We start from the raw sequence: 16572 nt of genomic DNA on the forward strand, positions 1-16572 counted from the left end.
TTCTGGGTTCCAGAAAAAAAGAAGAGTTTTTCTTAGAATTCTTTTTTTCTTTTTTGACAGGCAAGGCAGTACAATTTGACATACGGAGAATATAAAATGTCTGTAGTTGAGCAATTTAGATCCCACTCATTCCCACCCACTCCCACCCATCCCTCATGTTTGTTATGACCACCAAGAAAAAGGAACAGACATGAAAACATATACACAAATGCTAAACACATACTCAAAATAGAATATTAAAACTGAAGAAGAGGAGATTTTAAGAATTGAATGAGAAGGGGTGACGCTGGGAAAAAGAGAGAAATAGCAGAAAATGGGGAAAAGCAATTTAGGCCATCTGTTGGATGGAGGACTGCATAATGAAAAGTGATCATATTCAGCATGGAGAATGAGGCTGAGCAGTATCATCAGAAATATGTGGGGGAATACAGAATTGGATGTTAAATTTCTGGAACTGCTCCTTGAGTAATGCCTCCAGCTCTTCCCCCATAAGATAGCAGTTTTAAACTGGATTTTCCTCCCTCCCTCCAGGTCACGCCACCATCAGTCAGAGGGTCTGTCTGCCAACAGATAATCTGCCTCTCATCTCCACACAGCCATGCACACTTTGTGACCTTATCGCTCAGCAGACACCGACCATGTGACATAACATTATGCTAGTTTGCCATTTAGGAGCTTTTTTTATGTTGAAGCGCAGAAGTAGTGCCCCCTGTGGATTGGAGTCCAGTATTCCTATGAAGTGTGATACCACCTGTCAGCTCCTCTGGAAGTGTTTAATCTGTGTGTGAACATGCTGTGAATATGTCTGAGTTTGACCCTGTGGTTTGATAATAGTTATGCAACATTTTCTCTACCCTTACACACGCCAGTTCATTAGGTACACCTAGCTAAAACTAATGTGGTCTAATACAATAATGTAACGATAGATCCTTCCTTCATGAAGATTACAATGTGCAGTTTTTGTTGAAAGTGTTTTAGAGAGGTGATGCCACAACTTTTTAGTCCAACATTACAGCTCACCCTAGCTTTTGGAAACAACCATCGACAAAACAATCTCAATTCAAGGCCCTTATACTCACTTGTTCTGGAGCTCTTGACCAGATCACATGGTCCTCATCAACAGTTGCCCTGGAGCATTCTGAGCAGCTCCAGGACTTTTCATTAAAGTTGATGTGAAAGTAGGCATATTAAGTGACTATTGACGTGTGATACCATCAAAAGCTCAAGAACAAATGAGTAAGTTGACCTTGAGTTGTTTTCAAGAATGAATTGTCAAACTCGACCATAATGTTAAATCAAATTCTTTTGAGTTGAGATTGTTTTGTCAATAGGTTTGTGCTGTAGCTGCATTGTATTGCATGATACTGAGTTTTTTTCCAATATTTTGCCCACCACATTTATATCAAAGAGGTAGATTAAATATTATAAACACTTCTCGAATCAAAAGCACAACAAACATAAACTAGCAGCTGAGTGTATCTTTTCTGGCTCGCTTCATTATGAAATAATGAAGTAGTGAACCTTAATAAAAAGTAATATGATATATGTGATATATGAATATGATAATATCAAGTGAAACATGATCTGACCTTGGCTTATAATTTATCTTTGATAGGTGTTAATTGTAAGAAGATTTTTTTCCCCCTCCAAAGATGAAGGTGCTCCTGAAAACAGTCATTTATCTTGTTTCAAAATAGAATATAAAACCAATATTATACCCATAAACACTGTATATACCTTCATCGCAATGTATCAACATGTGTCGAGTATCAAGAAGGGAATGAAAAATCGACTGTGTCTCCTCTTCCCCTTTTGTCTCCCAGTTGTCTCCGGGTTCGGAGGAAGATGAACACGAGGGTCCAGTGTGCGAGAAGCTGGGTCGCATTCAGTTCAGTGTGGGCTACAGTTTCCAGGACTCCACCCTAACCGTCAAAATTCTCAAGGGCCAGGAATTGCCTGCCAAGGACTTTTCTGGCACCTCTGATCCGTTTGTCAAACTCTACCTGCTGCCTGACAAGAAGCACAAATTGGAGACCAAAGTGAAGAGGAAGAATCTCAATCCCCACTGGAATGAGACCTTCCTATTTGAAGGTTTGATGGACAAGTAACAGAAACATGAACTTTGTAATTTTCACAGCACAGGCAGACACTCTTAACCTTTGCGTTTTGTTAAAATTGGCTTTACTTCCTCATTGTTTGAAGTCTCATAGACCCCACTTCTCTACGTATAATAATAATAATTGCAAAATCAGCTTTATTAAAAGCCAGTGGGTAGAAGAGTATAGGGTTGCAACTAACAAATATTTTCATTATCGATTCATCTGTCGATTATTTTCTGAATTAATCAATTAGTTGTTTGGTCTATAAAATGTTGAAAAATGTCAATGATTGTCTTCCAAAGCCCAAGATGCCACCCAAAATGTCTTGTTTTGTCACGACCAACAGTCCACAGCCTAAAGATATTCAGTTTACTATCGTAAAAGACTAAAGAAACCAGAAAATATTCACATTTGAGAACATGGGACAAGAGAGTTTGGGCATTTTTTTGTTGATCGACTAATTCATTAATTGACTAATTGTTGCAGCTCTAGAAAAGTAATGAAGTGGTAACCCTTCTCTTTGCCATAAAACTGGGCTTTAATAAAAAATAAAAAAAATATATATGGTGTATGGTCTATGTATGAACAAATACATTCTTTTTGTTTGTCACTGACAAAGAAATGTTCAGTCCTCCGTAGTGGTGTTATTTATGTTTGACTGGTTGACTTATTGCTAGACCTGAAACATGTCATCCGTTCAAAATCATATTCATAAGCAATTCTCATGAGATTTGGAAAAGTCACAAAGTATCAAGGTGATAAAACAATGTTAGGTATGTTGATGTGTCTCCAGGACAAAGCATTAGAGCATTAGGGTTTAAAAAATGATTTTTTTGCTTTTTTGTACATCACTGTGATTTATCGGGACTGTTTTTCTGTCTGTTTCTACTTTAGGATTCCCCTATGAAAAGGTGGTCCAGAGGACTCTATACCTGCAGGTCCTCGATTACGACCGCTTCAGCAGGAATGATCCCATAGGAGAGGTCTCCATCCCCCTCAACAAACTGGACCTGGCCAACATGCAGACTTTCTGGAAGGAGCTGAAACCTTGCAGCGATGGCAGCGTGAGTAAGGAGGGAAGAAAGGGAGAGGCAGGGAGGGAAAGAGGAAAGAAGAGGGACAGAGAGGGAGGAGGGGAAAGAGAAGACGGGACAGAATGTAACGGGTGATGTCATTCCTGGCTGCCGTGACGGTCCCGAGGGAGATGTGGCAGTGTGCTGGTGGGAGAGGAGATAGAGGGGAATATGGAGAGGGTGACAGGTAGACTGAGAGAACACAGGCAGCCAGAGAAAGAAACAGAAATACACAGTAAGCAACATAAGGGAGAACAATCTGAAAAGGCGGATGAAAAAAGTAAACAATTTGCTGTTGTTGTGTATGATTTCCCCAGGGGAGCCGAGGGGATCTGCTGGTGTCTCTGTGCTACAACCCCACAGCCAACACCATCACTGTGAGCATCATCAAAGCCCGCAACCTCAAAGCCATGGACATTGGAGGCACTTCTGGTATAGATGTTCCTTCATCTCCTATATGCTTTTTTTCCTTTATACATTATTGTTGCTTGCACTTGAATGACATCAAGACTAAAGAGAAAATTGTTTTTTTCCACTGCTAGAAAATTACATCAAATCCATCATAACACGCAAACTAACACTAAATATAAAGAAGGTAAATGGGAATGAGAAATTGTAAACAGCATGCAAACAGGCACATCTCCCTCTTCTCAGACCCCTACGTAAAGGTGTGGTTGATGCACAAGGACAAGCGTGTGGAGAAGAAGAAGACGGTGGTAATGAAGCGCTGTCTGAACCCTGTTTTCAACGAGTCCTTCCCCTTTGACGTGCCTGCCCACGTGCTGAGGGAGACCACCATAATTATCACTGTCATGGACAAGGACAGGCTCAGTCGCAATGATGTCATTGGAAAGGTATCTCCTTCTCTCTTCTTCGCTTCTCCCTTCTTCTTCTCTTCCTCTGTGTTTTTCTGACTCTGTGACAGAACCGTCACCACCTGATCACTTATTCAGTCTCTACTGACCCCTGCTGGAACACGCAGATTTCATGCCAATCATCAGCTGATCATCAGGTTGATGGTTGATACAGACGCATGTCAGTTTGTCCAAATTCACCAAACTTCAACCAGAATATCCCTTTTGATTGAAATGTTACACACATTGTATTATTGCCCAATTGTTGTTTCAACATTTCGATTATGATTTGTGAATTCTTGCTTGATGTGATAAGAAAAATACACTGTTTCACTGAGGATTGACTGCTCCATATCTTTTAAAGGATTTATTGAAGATTTAATATATTTTTTCAGTTAGTTAGTTTACAGGTCTGTCATTTCATAATCATTTCCCAATTGTTTTCCAGACTTTTTCCTGGAAAGAAAAACATAATTTGGTACAAATTCTATGGAAAATAGAGACAGTTTTGAGACAGTTAATTAGAGTAAAGTCAGAGTTTAGATAGTTGTAAGCAGTTGCTTATTTTCAGAGACAATGAAAGAATGTCCCCATTTAAACCTGAGCAAAGATTAATTCCTTTTCGTAATGCTTAATTTTACAGGTCTCTGAATTTTATATTTATTTCCTGGAAATGTTCTGTGTAATTTTTAGGACATTTTAAGGAAAGAATGGTGCCATTTGGTACAAAAAAAGTGTTAAGTTGGTTTATTTGGTAAGTGCCCCCTCATTATATTTGAGTTATTAATTTACTTTTTAATCAATTCTAATCAATTCTTTAACTGACAGAAAATGCTCAGTTCTCAGTGTGTAGTTTTGTGTGCCAGACTAAATATTAGCATATTAGATTGTTTCTTAAAAACACAATGTCACAATTTCTGTCTAAAATATATGAAGGACCCTAACCCTCCAATCATATCTGTGTTCCTTTTAAACACTGGAACAAACATCTTTGATGAACTATTGAGTGCTCTGTCAGTCATACACATCCACAGTAATTACAGGTACCATATATGTTCTGCATCCTAACCATATACATTATCTTCCTACGCACAGTAGAATTAATATGTTGCCTATTATACCACACTCATGAATAACTCAAAACTGTCTGGAAGAAAAACCTGGAACAGTATTTCCGGTGACATGTACACTTCAGGAGTTTCTTCTTATATAAAGTATTACTCAAAGACGCCTTGTTTGATCTTTGTTAGTGTCAGCATTAGCCTTTCTCTGAGCATTTCAGCAAGTGAAATCTCTTTCTCTAATGGTGCTTTTTTTGCCCTGGATTTAAATTCTGATTAGAGTGGCAGGCTTAGTGGTGAAAGCAGGGCTCAATTTAAGACTCACAGTGAGATTTTTTTTACTTAATACTCCACAGTTTTTTGTCTTTTTTTGGAATGCTCTTTACAAATAACATCAATCTCACTCTAGTGTGACACTAGATACTGTACATGAGTTACATCCTCTCTCTTCCTCACAGATATATCTGTCATGGAAGAGTGGCCCTGCAGAGGTAAAACACTGGAAAGACATGATGGGTCATCCTCGTGCCGCCGTGGCCCAGTGGCACGCTCTCAAGGCTTGAGGGACCCAGCGACCAACCTGCCTACAGTGTCCCCCACCCTCCCCCCCCGAATTCAGCATCAGCCTCTCAACCCCTGCCCTCAGCACATATCTCCTGCTCACTAACTGCAGTCATGGGCTGCAGACAATGTGTGTCATCTCTTTGTTCTCAGGCCTCTTTGATATCCCTTGCCCTCAGTCCTTGTGACACCATCCTTAAATTTCACCCTTGTCAAGTTCTGATTCCCACTTGACACCCCCCCCCCCCCCCCCCCACCCCCCCCCCCATCCCTTTGTCTGAACTTGAAAAAGGTCTTTGATGTCTTCACTCACTTCCTCCTTGTACTGTCTTTCTATGAGATTTGTTTTTTTTTCAAGATACCCCTCAGTCTTTCTTCTTCTTTGTTAACCATTCCCTGTATTAAGAGCAGTACCTCTTGCCACCCATGAATACAAACTACCAACCAAAAATGGATCAAACTGATATTCCAACCATTTGTTCCTTTATGGTGGCAAGACGGGCTGCATTCACTGACCCATGGTATCTGTTGTTGGAGTGAGGAGTCTTCCACTCTGCTCCTCGCTTTCTGTCAATGTCCTGGCACTTTGTTTAAATCCTCTTCTGTTTGTTTCACTATTCCTCCCCCTTAAAATGCCTGAAAAATCAGGAAAACCAACACAGGCAATGAAAGAACGGGACAGGCTGTATTTAAAATGGAATCGGACTCAACTCATGTTTGATCTTTTTCACTCTCTCTTTCTCTGGCACCACTGTAATAATTCTCCCTTGGCTGGAACCCTTTGTCGTCTGTGCGTGCTGTGGGTGATGTGCTGTAACCCCAAATAAAGTTCTTCAACAACAACAAAAAAAAAAAAAGGATACGATGACTGAACGTTTAACGCCAGTCCTTAGGGCAAGTGTAAAAAAAAAAAAAACAACTTTCCTATTTTCTTGGAAAAGAAGCCCTGATGGACAGAAAAAAGAGTTAAGTGATTGATGTGTTATATTTTTGTTTTCAAAAGAACTTAGAGAATCAACCTGTTCTTCCAGACACAGAAAATAAGCAAAAAGCCAGCTTCCATAAGTGTGGAAGTGTAGGTTAATGTATGTGTGCGTGTATGTGTGTGCGTGTGTGTGTGTGAGTGGGTATTTTGGAGTTGCACAGCTAATTAAAGATATTGTTGGAAACAGCATTGCCCCTGATAATAATGGTGAAAATATGTTACTGTTAGAATTCATGGTGTTGAAGATAGCTGGAGACCTGGGGAGGTCACTATGGTTAAAGGGTGAGTCCACCTAAATCACAGACACACATATAGTATTTTCCAACTCATCCCTTGTGGTATTGAGCCGTGCAGTTAGTTTTAGATGTATCTGCGGCTGAAATGTCTGCTGCCATCCCTGTAAAATGGAGGTGAATGGGATTTTGTTGTGGATGCTCACTGCATATAAAATGGCTTTTGAAAAACTCAGCAGCAGCTTGTCTTCTCAGAAACAATGTCCTGGTAAATCGGGATAATCCACAAACCTCATGGTGAATGGTTTTCTCTGGAACTAGAAAAAAATAGTCCCTTTTCAGTGCTTTGGGTACTTCAGAGAAATACATACACGTAGTTGACTGGTGGCAGCGGTCTCAGTGTCAGATATACTAAGATTATAATGTTGAAACCATCTGCATTACGAGCTTTTTCTGGAGCTTTCAACAGTATCTCACAATTGTCATCAGCGGATGGAGTTTGGTCAGTTGAATCAAAGATCACACTGTGATAAACAGACTGCTGAACCCTCAACATGCACACAGTGGCAAGACACTGAAACACACCAAGCCTATGTTATCAGTAGAGGGGCCAAAAGCTACACCATCCCAAGGAAGACCAAACAAAAATTGCTGGAAGCAAGGACTGCTCAGTGCCGCCCCACAATTTAAGCACTTTAATGCAGTGCCACTGTGTGCATGTCTGGGATTAAACAGTTTTTTCCAGGAGGTTCAACTGAGCAAACTCCATCCATTTAGGAAGACCGTGAGTTGAAAATCTCTAGAAGAAGCTAATTAGTGGACTTTGAGTTAAGGTTTTTGGTCAAACAACTGTTTCTGAGGTCAAGGATAAAATTCAGTGCATGTTTTTTGTGATTCTGGTGAACTGACCCTTTATGGGGGCAGGCAGTATATTACTTTTTTAGGGGTACAGATGGTCACGTACCAAAAAATCCATTAAGATTAAGATTAAGAAAATTTATCAATCAGAACAATTTATCCCAGTCACCCATGTTACCACGTGACTAATGAGCTGCAACAATCTGTGCATCTAACCTGGAATAAGGATTAAAAACACCATCAACATTTTCTTTTATCCCTTTTTACAATATTAGACCTGATTTTGTTTTGTTTTGGGAGTCAAACTGAGTGCAGGTCAGTCTGTCAGTCTTCCAGTTGTTTGCTTCACTGCTCCAGGCAGAACCTGAATGTGACCTCCCCCAAGTCCCAAATGGACATGTGCTTAGTGAATGAAAGGAAACATATGAGAGTAATAATATCTGAGGGCGAAAGGTCTTTTTTCATTCCACTGTTTGTTCACATCTACTGTGTGTGTGTGTGTGTGTGTGTGTTTGTGTGTGTGTGTGTGCACTGTGCGTGAGGGTCAATATTTGAACTTTAGTTTGTGTGATTGTATTTACCATGAATCCCTCTGTGTGTATATCTGCACTGAGTTCTATTTTGCCAGTTTAATACAGAACAACATTGTTTACCGTTTTTATTCTGTATGAAATGATCCAGATGTAAAAAGAAATATGTTTTTTTTTTTTTTAAAGTTGTCACTTCTAACGAATCACTGCACTTGTTGATGACAATGCTGGAACAAACCTCTCTTCATAGCAGGGTTATTTTCTCCACCTGTGGTTTAGAAGGATCTTAGTTTGGGAGGAGGCCAATCTGTTATACATGAGCTGAGAGTGAAGGTCATAGGAAAAATATCACAAATAAGCGTTACAGCAACCCTAGATAAAAACCTGTTTTCTTTCACCGCCATACAACTGATTTTGAGTTTAGACAGAAGCAGCTACCAACACTTTGTCCTATCTGTCCTTCCTATCTGGTCTGCTCTGACTCGCCAAGGCCATAAAATGATGAAGCTCCTTAACATTGCAGCTGACATTCCCCCAAAACCCCACCGTCATGCACACATGCTTTCTGGCACAAAGTGTTCTGTGTGTGCCTTATAAACCCCACCACGCCTTGCTCTTCACCATATGCGCTCCCTAATCCAAGTGTCAGGGAGGGGGGTAGGAAAAAAAAAGGTGAGACAGGAGATAATCATCACCTCATTGCATCATTAGCTACGTCTCAGGTCAGAGCAGAGCATCGGAGCATCCCAAAATAACCAGGAACACAGTCATTTGTCTGTCCTGATGGCCCTGTGTGATAAACAAGGAATTATTATGAGTGCTGCTGAGAAAGCATTACATTCCAAAGGCTTCGTGAAAGTCATCACAATCAATGCAATTCCAAATATCGGTTAAAAAACAGTCAGGGTTTGGTATGTTTTAGTTTTAAGAAATCGAGCAAGAGTCGTCTTTCTAATATAGTGACACTCTTCACTGGCCAAATACCATTATGCTGGTAAATTTTACTGGACAAGCTCGCATTTCTGATTTTGGGCATTCTCTTTGGGGACTGCTTGTATCAAAGAGAGGTTAACCAGCAACATTTAATTTATATACTGTACAAATGATTGTGAAGTGTCCTGTATGAAAAAAAAAGAAAAAAAAATCATCAGTATTTACTGGGGTTGTTGATATCTGTTTGTCCTTGGTATCACTCAGCCCCCTGTTTCACTCCCTTTTCTCTTTGTAGTTACACATCCGTGGGGTGCACAATGTTAAATATCAACCATTTATTTTTTTGAAATCTGTACAGTGTATATAAAAATATAAATGTGTATATAAAACAAAGATACTTCTGGTATTGTTATGAATTTTTTAGAAGCTTGTTCTTCTTATTTCCTCAAGTCTTAAATGTACTTCAACATGAAGGTTTATTCAGTCGTCCTGCAAGGAACAATGATGCAAACCAGCTCCCAACAATTGTTGTTGACTGTGAAATTCCTTGTGTAAACTGGGAGAAATTAGGTGCAATTTTCCTCTAATTTCACAGGGACTTGCTGCTAACTCAACTGCCAATCCCAGTTTAGTTTGATTTGGGGTGTTGATATCATCAACTTCTTTTGTAGAAGTTTAATTGCAACACATGGCCCAGCTGAAAAAAGCCACACTTATTACAGACACTGCTGGAAATAAATAGCCATCTTTGCTCTCTATCTCCCTCTCTCTCCCAGCTCAGGCAGAAATAGGACCTGGATTTTAAGGGTAATTAACATGGATCTTTAGAATTGGTGCTGATCTCTAGAATTAAGGAAATTGCCTGCTCTGCGTCCTACACAATACATTTCACTGTGTCTACAACATAAGATAACATCTGAGAGAAAATCTGTGTTGAGAGGGGGTGTATGTTTAATTTACCCACTTATCTAACACTTACATCCCCAAAGTTAAAAGTGGCAGCCCTCCTTTCTTACCAGTGAGAGCAGTTTCCCTTTGCGCTCCTGTGCTCGCGACTCTCAAGCAGACATGGGAAGACAAGATTGAAGGCCAGGGATGCTGGTGGTGGTGGTGCTGGTGGTGGAGAGGAAACGAGAACATGAGATTGAAATTCCAGGGGAGCAGAGGGTGACAGCAGAGCTGAGGATAAAACAGAGAGCTGTCACGACACAGGAAGCAGCAGTGGAGGATGACAGGAGCGCTGGGCTACAGATAGGCACAGTGGGTGTGCGTGGGCAACTGATGAATATACACTCTAAACAAGCCTCAGAGCAATAAAGATGTGAATTCTGCTCCCAGTGCACGTGGCATCCACAGGTGGCATCTTTTTTTTTTCTTAAAGGTGGGGAATTGTCAAAAGTCAGCAAGGTTCTCATCTCACTACTGTTAAAGTGTGCAGGACATTTGCAAATTTGAATGGGCACTGGTTTATTTTGTGAACGAAGATATACTATGAGACAGACGGCAGTAGAGGAAAGGACACACAGAAGGGAACCTTTCTGATATCACCTCTGTTTATTTTAGGGCAAGCAGACAACATAAAAATTGAAGACTGAAATTCTTCCTCAACATATTTTTCTTTAAAAGTGGTGAGCAAAAAAAAAAAATGCACATCAACATATGTATTTGTCTCATATTTGTAATGTTGACTTTCCAGTGGGGATCATATGTACATTATAATTCTATGAGCATACACAAGCAGGCTTTTCATCTGTTTTGAGATTCTGTGCACATCTTCCCGGCCAGAGGGCATTTCCCTTCTGCTCTCAGTACAAGGTTCCACTGAACCGACATGACACACACCCAGGGAAGAAATTTTCCCCGTAGTCAACACACACACACACACATACACACAGATCCAGTGTTGGAGGATAAAGAGGGAGAGAAATATAACCTTGTTTACGTGGCTCTGAGCAAAAATATCTGTGGTTTAATTGGGCACTCGGCTTGACAGAAGATTTCACTGATGCTGTGTCTCAGAAAAGCTGGAATAATAACCACACAGACTAGTCTTTGGTTTACACCTCGCATATCCATTAAATTTGGTATTGTAGTAGCAATAGGTGAGCTTTGTTTTTTCAAGCAAATTGCACCTCAGCTTTCATCATTCATAAGTCACTGCACAATGGTTCTCTGCAGGCAATTACATTTCACATCATATCCTGCATAAACAATAAGGTATGTGAGATGTTTGTAGGTTTACAGGTGCTGCACTTGCCACAGATCAGCAGGTGCATCAATATGAAACTCAATAAAAAAGGTGGTCTGCTTCCATCTGGTGGCCATGTACCCACACTACAGGTAGCACAGTCTTTGTTATGTAACAGATACTCTTCGTACTGTCAATCACAGCATCCTCCAGTCACGTGATTCAACCCTCTGAAATGTGAGAATAGTAATGAAAGAATCAACATATGCAGCAAATGGTAGAGGATCAACATTTATTAAATAACCCATAATGTCTGTAATAGGCACAGTAAAATTATAGTACAGAACCAAGCCATGGCGATTCAACAAGCTACGCTAATGAATGGCTATTTTATTGTCTACTATAGATACATCATCGATTTCCATTTACAGTCTTCCACCACAAGAAACCTATACAATTAATGTCAAATATTCAGAACACTTCCTTAATATTGTGATGCAACAATCTTCACACGTTTCTGAGGCTAAAACTCCCTCAGCTTCCATCTTCATGTCTTCCACGCAGCTCCGCATCATGACAGGCAGGATATAACAGATGAAACAGTTGCAGAACGTGGAGACAGTGTGATAATTAAGTGTTCCAGATATTTTGCGCTCCACATTATTTTTTACACTCTGTTGTATGTAACTGGAGATTACATGAGAGAAAGATTTCTCTGGTGGGTTATGACACTGCCATTTCACTCAGTGCCCCACCCAGTATGAGTCTTTGAGAGAGTCCAGGGAGCCACAGACCTCATTGGTGTTCCTTTTCCAGGTATTCCAAGCTGGGCGCATCCAACCTTTGCTCCTGGTTGCGGTTCTTTGTGAATTCCTTCAGCATATCCATGACTTCTCCCTGGTAAACCTCAGGGGTGGGCTGGGCTTCTGCAAGCAAAAAGGGAACAGGTTTCTTTTCAGAAGATGTGAGGCTTGACTTGCCAGTATTACACCTGAGAAACACATCATTTTCACATACAGAAGATTCGATCTAATTTAAGAAGAAGTGATTGTTGTTTATTCTTTGCAAGAAATTGAATCATGAAACAGATGGCAGAAGAGCAGTGAGCACACAGAGGGGAGCCCCTCTGACATCACATTGGTCTATTTTAAGACATGCTGAAACCACGAAATTGAATGGCTGACAGAGGCTTATCCAATGGGAAATTTTTCCGCTGAAAAGAAAATTCACCTGAACATTTGTATTTGTTTCATACTGCAGTAATGGGAAAACACAGTCACGCTCTTTATGGTATTTTCAAGGTCTTGCTTGTCTCTTATGAGGCTCTTCATGAGTTCAGTGATATGCTACGCATGTGACTTTCTCTGTTTATTAAATTCAAGCTGGAAACCATCACAATGAATAATTTTAATTGTGTGTTTAAATGTATTCATGTAGTTTGGTTATCGTTTCAATGAAGTCAGCTTTCCTGCCTGGGTTTCCAGAGAAGGGCTGCCAACTGAATGTGTTGATGCTGTTCTCACACTGAATCTGTTTTGCACAACAGAACACAAACATAATTAATTCAAATTAGAAGAATAAAATGGTAGGTTATCCTGGGATAGTGAAAAAGCTCCCAGGGTGAAGTCCAAGCCAAAAGGAATTGAGCTTAATTTGTAAGCAGAGTTGTGATTTCATTATTTCAGCATCAGCGGCCATGAATGATTGCCAGTTGAAAAAAACGGATCTTTTATAATTATTATACCCACTGGAGTTTTCCATATTCTGTTGTGTTACAGGCTGAATTTAATATGTGTGTATGGTTTCTTGGTCGCTATTAAGTCAAAGCCTTATTTGCATTTGCAATTCGTACATTAATATTGCAAGGCTGAAATGTTTTGTGTCATTAAACATTCAAACATGTGGCAAATGACACTCTAAAAGCATATGCAGATTCCATTCAGAGTCTGAAATGCCCCTTGAGTGAAGTTTATCTGCATGTATTATGTCTACAGTACTATATAATATTGTGCAGGCAATATCACATATCTGAGGAATAACTCATCAAAGAAAAGAAATCATTCTTCTCACCTGTTGCCCAGTAGTAGATGTCCCAGTCATTGCTAGGTTCATTAATCAGTCTGTCGTACTGCAGCAGCTGAGTCTCACTCATTGTGTTCAGGTATCGCTTTGCAAAAAGGCTAAAAGAGAGAGAGGAAATTCATTTGAGTCTTTGCTTCAGATAGAGAGTCTAGTAATTATCTGAGGCGCCGGTGAATGGACTCCTCACTTGGTACCTGAAAACCTTAAAAGGTAACAAAAACAATTTCAAAACCTGGTCCAGCTAACAGTTGGCTCTTTTATACAGATATCCTGCATTATGGTCTAAAGAAGATCCATCATTAAGTTGCCTTTGCTTTTTTTACACTGAACCAAACAAAGCCAGCATAATGCTGCCCTCATGTGTGCTTTTCCATAGCATGCCGGTGTTCCTGATTCAGAGGTGTGACGTGTAACACAACAGTGTTAGCTCCCTGTCCCGCTGTGCCGGCTGTCCTTTTTTACACAGACGTCGATCCGGCTCAATGACTACCTCTGTAGCCGGCTTATTGGCAGAGCAACTCTGCTCCCCCCACTCCGTGTCCGTACCTTTTATACAGAGGACGCAGCATTCCTGCCTTGAACAGGCTGTGTAAAAGGAGCTAGAAACCTGAACAAACTAATCACACACCTATGCTGAATGACTGCTTGCTTGAGCACCAAAATAAGGCCAGAGCCACAAACTTGCATTTTTGTCCGATCTGCTTCCAGCCCTGGCTATACATCAAGATTTTAAGTGCACAAGTGAGGGAGAAAACATCAAACACCAGACTGGCTTGATGACAGACAGATAAGACAGCAGACTGTACAGTTTAACAACCTGAGCAATATGCAGTTCTCCAGCATGCCCCTCTTACGACTCTCATAGAGCAGGCGCCGTCTCTTGATGTCAGTGGGCTCGCTGAGCTTCTCCTCCCAAGGGGGCAAAGGGATCTCAATCAGGTCACCCCTGGTGTCATCTGGCGCGTCTCCACGGTAACCACGAGATGGTATCAGGCCTGCCACTGCTGGTCTCCATGCTGCCTGGCACACCCCAGTCACCAGCTGATAGGCAACAAACACGCACGTGAACACCACCATTCAATATCTCCATTCAAAATCTGTTGAACAATATACTGACATTTCTCCTTTTGTTGTTATAAATTCTTATTGTTTCTGTCACTTTGTAAAACACAGCAACTAGGGCACTTGGAGAAGGGAGAAGCCACTGGTTACCAACCTTTTTTGTTTGCCATGCCTTTATGACTGCAAAAATTAGTCAATTGATCGATTAGTCACTCAAAAGAAAATTGAATTGTCACCTATCTTGATAACGGATTCATTGTTTTTGAATTTTTGAAGCACAATGCCAAACATTTGATGTTTCCAGATTCTCAAATGTGATCATTTGCTGCTTTTCTTGGTCTTAACTTATTATAAATTACAATTTTGGGGAGGGGGGGTTTGACTGTCGTCATACAAAAACAAGACATTTAATGATGTCATCTTGTGCTCTAGGATATTGTGATTTGTGAACATTTTTCAGTGCTTCCTGATGTGTAGACCAACCAAGAGAAAACACTCAAAATATCAATCAATGATGAAAATAATCGATAGTTGCATCGTTAATATGGGCATGAGTTGTTCAAACAAAATGGGATTTGTAGTATTTCACATGAGGAAAAAAGAAAAAAGAAAAAAATAAAAGTTTTACCTTGAGACCCCTTTGAAGGTTACGAATGCAATGCAAGGTTGGAAACCACTGGCTTATGTTTTTGAAATATCGGCTACATGCTGGTGAGAAACTATGACAAGTTTCCTTAGAATATTCCAGTAGTTTTGCATGTTTTAGACCATGTTCTAGTAATCATACACACTTTACATCAGAGCTAACAATAGTGCAAACTATGAAGAAATTTGAATGCCTTATTTCTACCATTTCAGCAATTCATTGGTTTCCATTTACTTTCATAAAAGGTATGAAAATCAATTAGCAGACTCTTGAACTCTCTTGGGCTATGTAGCCTAATCCATCACAGTGAATATCAAGTCTGGTCTACATTAATATTCCTAAAAGTTACATAATGTGTGACATAATACAGTGCAAACTTTTTTAGAGTAATCTGCACTTAAATATTACCAATCAACAATAATGTAACAATGACAAAAAATGAATACTGACCTGATGTTTATTGTGATGGATTACATCACATTAATCGAGTATCATTTAAGAGGCTACCAATTTATTTTTCATACTCCACAGAAATCGATGGAAAATAAGAGTGGTAGGGAAATCAATTCAGAAATCTAAAACTGGTCAACCTGCATCCAAAAATGGTCACCAAAAAGTATTTATTAGTTGTAATTAAGGAGTTGGACCTTGCAAATACTTTAGCTCAGCTGCTTTAAAACAACTCAAATTGTTTTCTATTAACGTTAAGGACTACAGGATATGTAAGACAACAATTAGAGAGATGAGAAAGATCAATTTCCTAAAGAATTTAAATGATACAGTCAAGAGGGAGAGAGGAGCAGAGGTGAATTGCATAATGTCACATGCTGCCCTGTTGTACAACTGTTTACTCCTGGATTGTACAAGCGGAGCTCTGAGGCTAATGCCACCACTACAAAGGAAAAAATCAAACAAAATAAAGCTAGGAATGAACAAAAATGCAAAGTAGACATACATCAATTTACGTCTCATTAAATATTTTTAAATTAGCATTCGATCTTTTAAAAAGTCCTCGACGATCTCTTCAGTTAGCACTCGAGCTTCAACCAACACTAGTAACGTTACATGACAGCAAGTACTAGTCTTTGTTGCTACTACTTGTCTGGTTAGCCACAAATAACTGTAAATAACTCACTCTTTTCGCAATAATGGAAGACAGCATGTTTAGCCCTCTTTGTTTTAATGTTGAGAGGTTTCTGGGTGAGTTGATTCCCTGCCGTGAGGATGTCTCCGAGTCTCAAAGTCAGACACACTAACAGTAGAATTACACAAGCGGCTCTCACGTCACAGCACACGGGAAGACGGGAAACTATCGAGGGGGGCGCATCGCACACGATGATGACGCCATATTGCTAGGGTAACGCTCATTTTTGGCTAGCGTTACGGAAAAAACAGGCGTCAACACGC

The 16572-nt window shown here is 40.1% G+C and overlaps 2 protein-coding genes across 2 annotated transcripts in view; one reads left to right on the forward strand and one right to left on the reverse strand.

Annotated features, from left to right (window-relative positions):
- The window catches only part of syt7b (synaptotagmin VIIb), a 110950-nt gene extending 101415 nt beyond the window's left edge, over window positions 1–9535 (forward strand). The window contains exons 8-12 of the mRNA XM_067587927.1: window positions 1824–2091; window positions 2994–3163; window positions 3490–3604; window positions 3827–4026; window positions 5546–9535. Of these exons, the coding sequence (XP_067444028.1) occupies window positions 1824–2091; window positions 2994–3163; window positions 3490–3604; window positions 3827–4026; window positions 5546–5650 (858 nt within the window). The 3' untranslated portion in view covers window positions 5651–9535. The remainder of the gene's footprint in view (window positions 1–1823; window positions 2092–2993; window positions 3164–3489; window positions 3605–3826; window positions 4027–5545) is intronic.
- A 2118-nt stretch (window positions 9536–11653) lies between these two features.
- sdhaf2 (succinate dehydrogenase complex assembly factor 2) lies at window positions 11654–16463 on the reverse strand. Its single transcript, XM_067587958.1, has 4 exons — window positions 16301–16463; window positions 14275–14498; window positions 13446–13555; window positions 11654–12301 (listed from the first exon to the last, which is right to left on the reverse strand). The coding sequence occupies exons 1-4, from the start codon at window positions 16325–16327 to the stop codon at window positions 12171–12173; spliced, it is 492 nt and encodes a 163-aa protein (XP_067444059.1). The 5' UTR covers window positions 16328–16463; the 3' UTR covers window positions 11654–12170.
- Window positions 16464–16572: the final 109 nt, after the last annotated feature.

The sequence above is a fragment of the Thunnus thynnus genome, chromosome 1 (assembly GCF_963924715.1).
Source record: "Thunnus thynnus chromosome 1, fThuThy2.1, whole genome shotgun sequence".
In the NCBI taxonomy this organism is placed as follows: domain Eukaryota; kingdom Metazoa; phylum Chordata; class Actinopteri; order Scombriformes; family Scombridae; genus Thunnus; species Thunnus thynnus.

Excerpts from the sequence above, each read along its gene's own strand:
- sdhaf2 (XM_067587958.1), bottom strand. The coding sequence starts at position 16,327 with ATGCTGTCTTCCATTATTGCGAAAAGA. Across the intron at positions 14,499-16,300 it reads CTTCCATTATTGCGAAAAGA|CTGGTGACTGGGGTGTGCCA; the intron begins GTGAGTTATTTA and ends GTTGCCTATCAG. Across the intron at positions 13,556-14,274 it reads GAGAACTGCATATTGCTCAG|CCTTTTTGCAAAGCGATACC; the intron begins GTTGTTAAACTG and ends TCTCTCTTTTAG.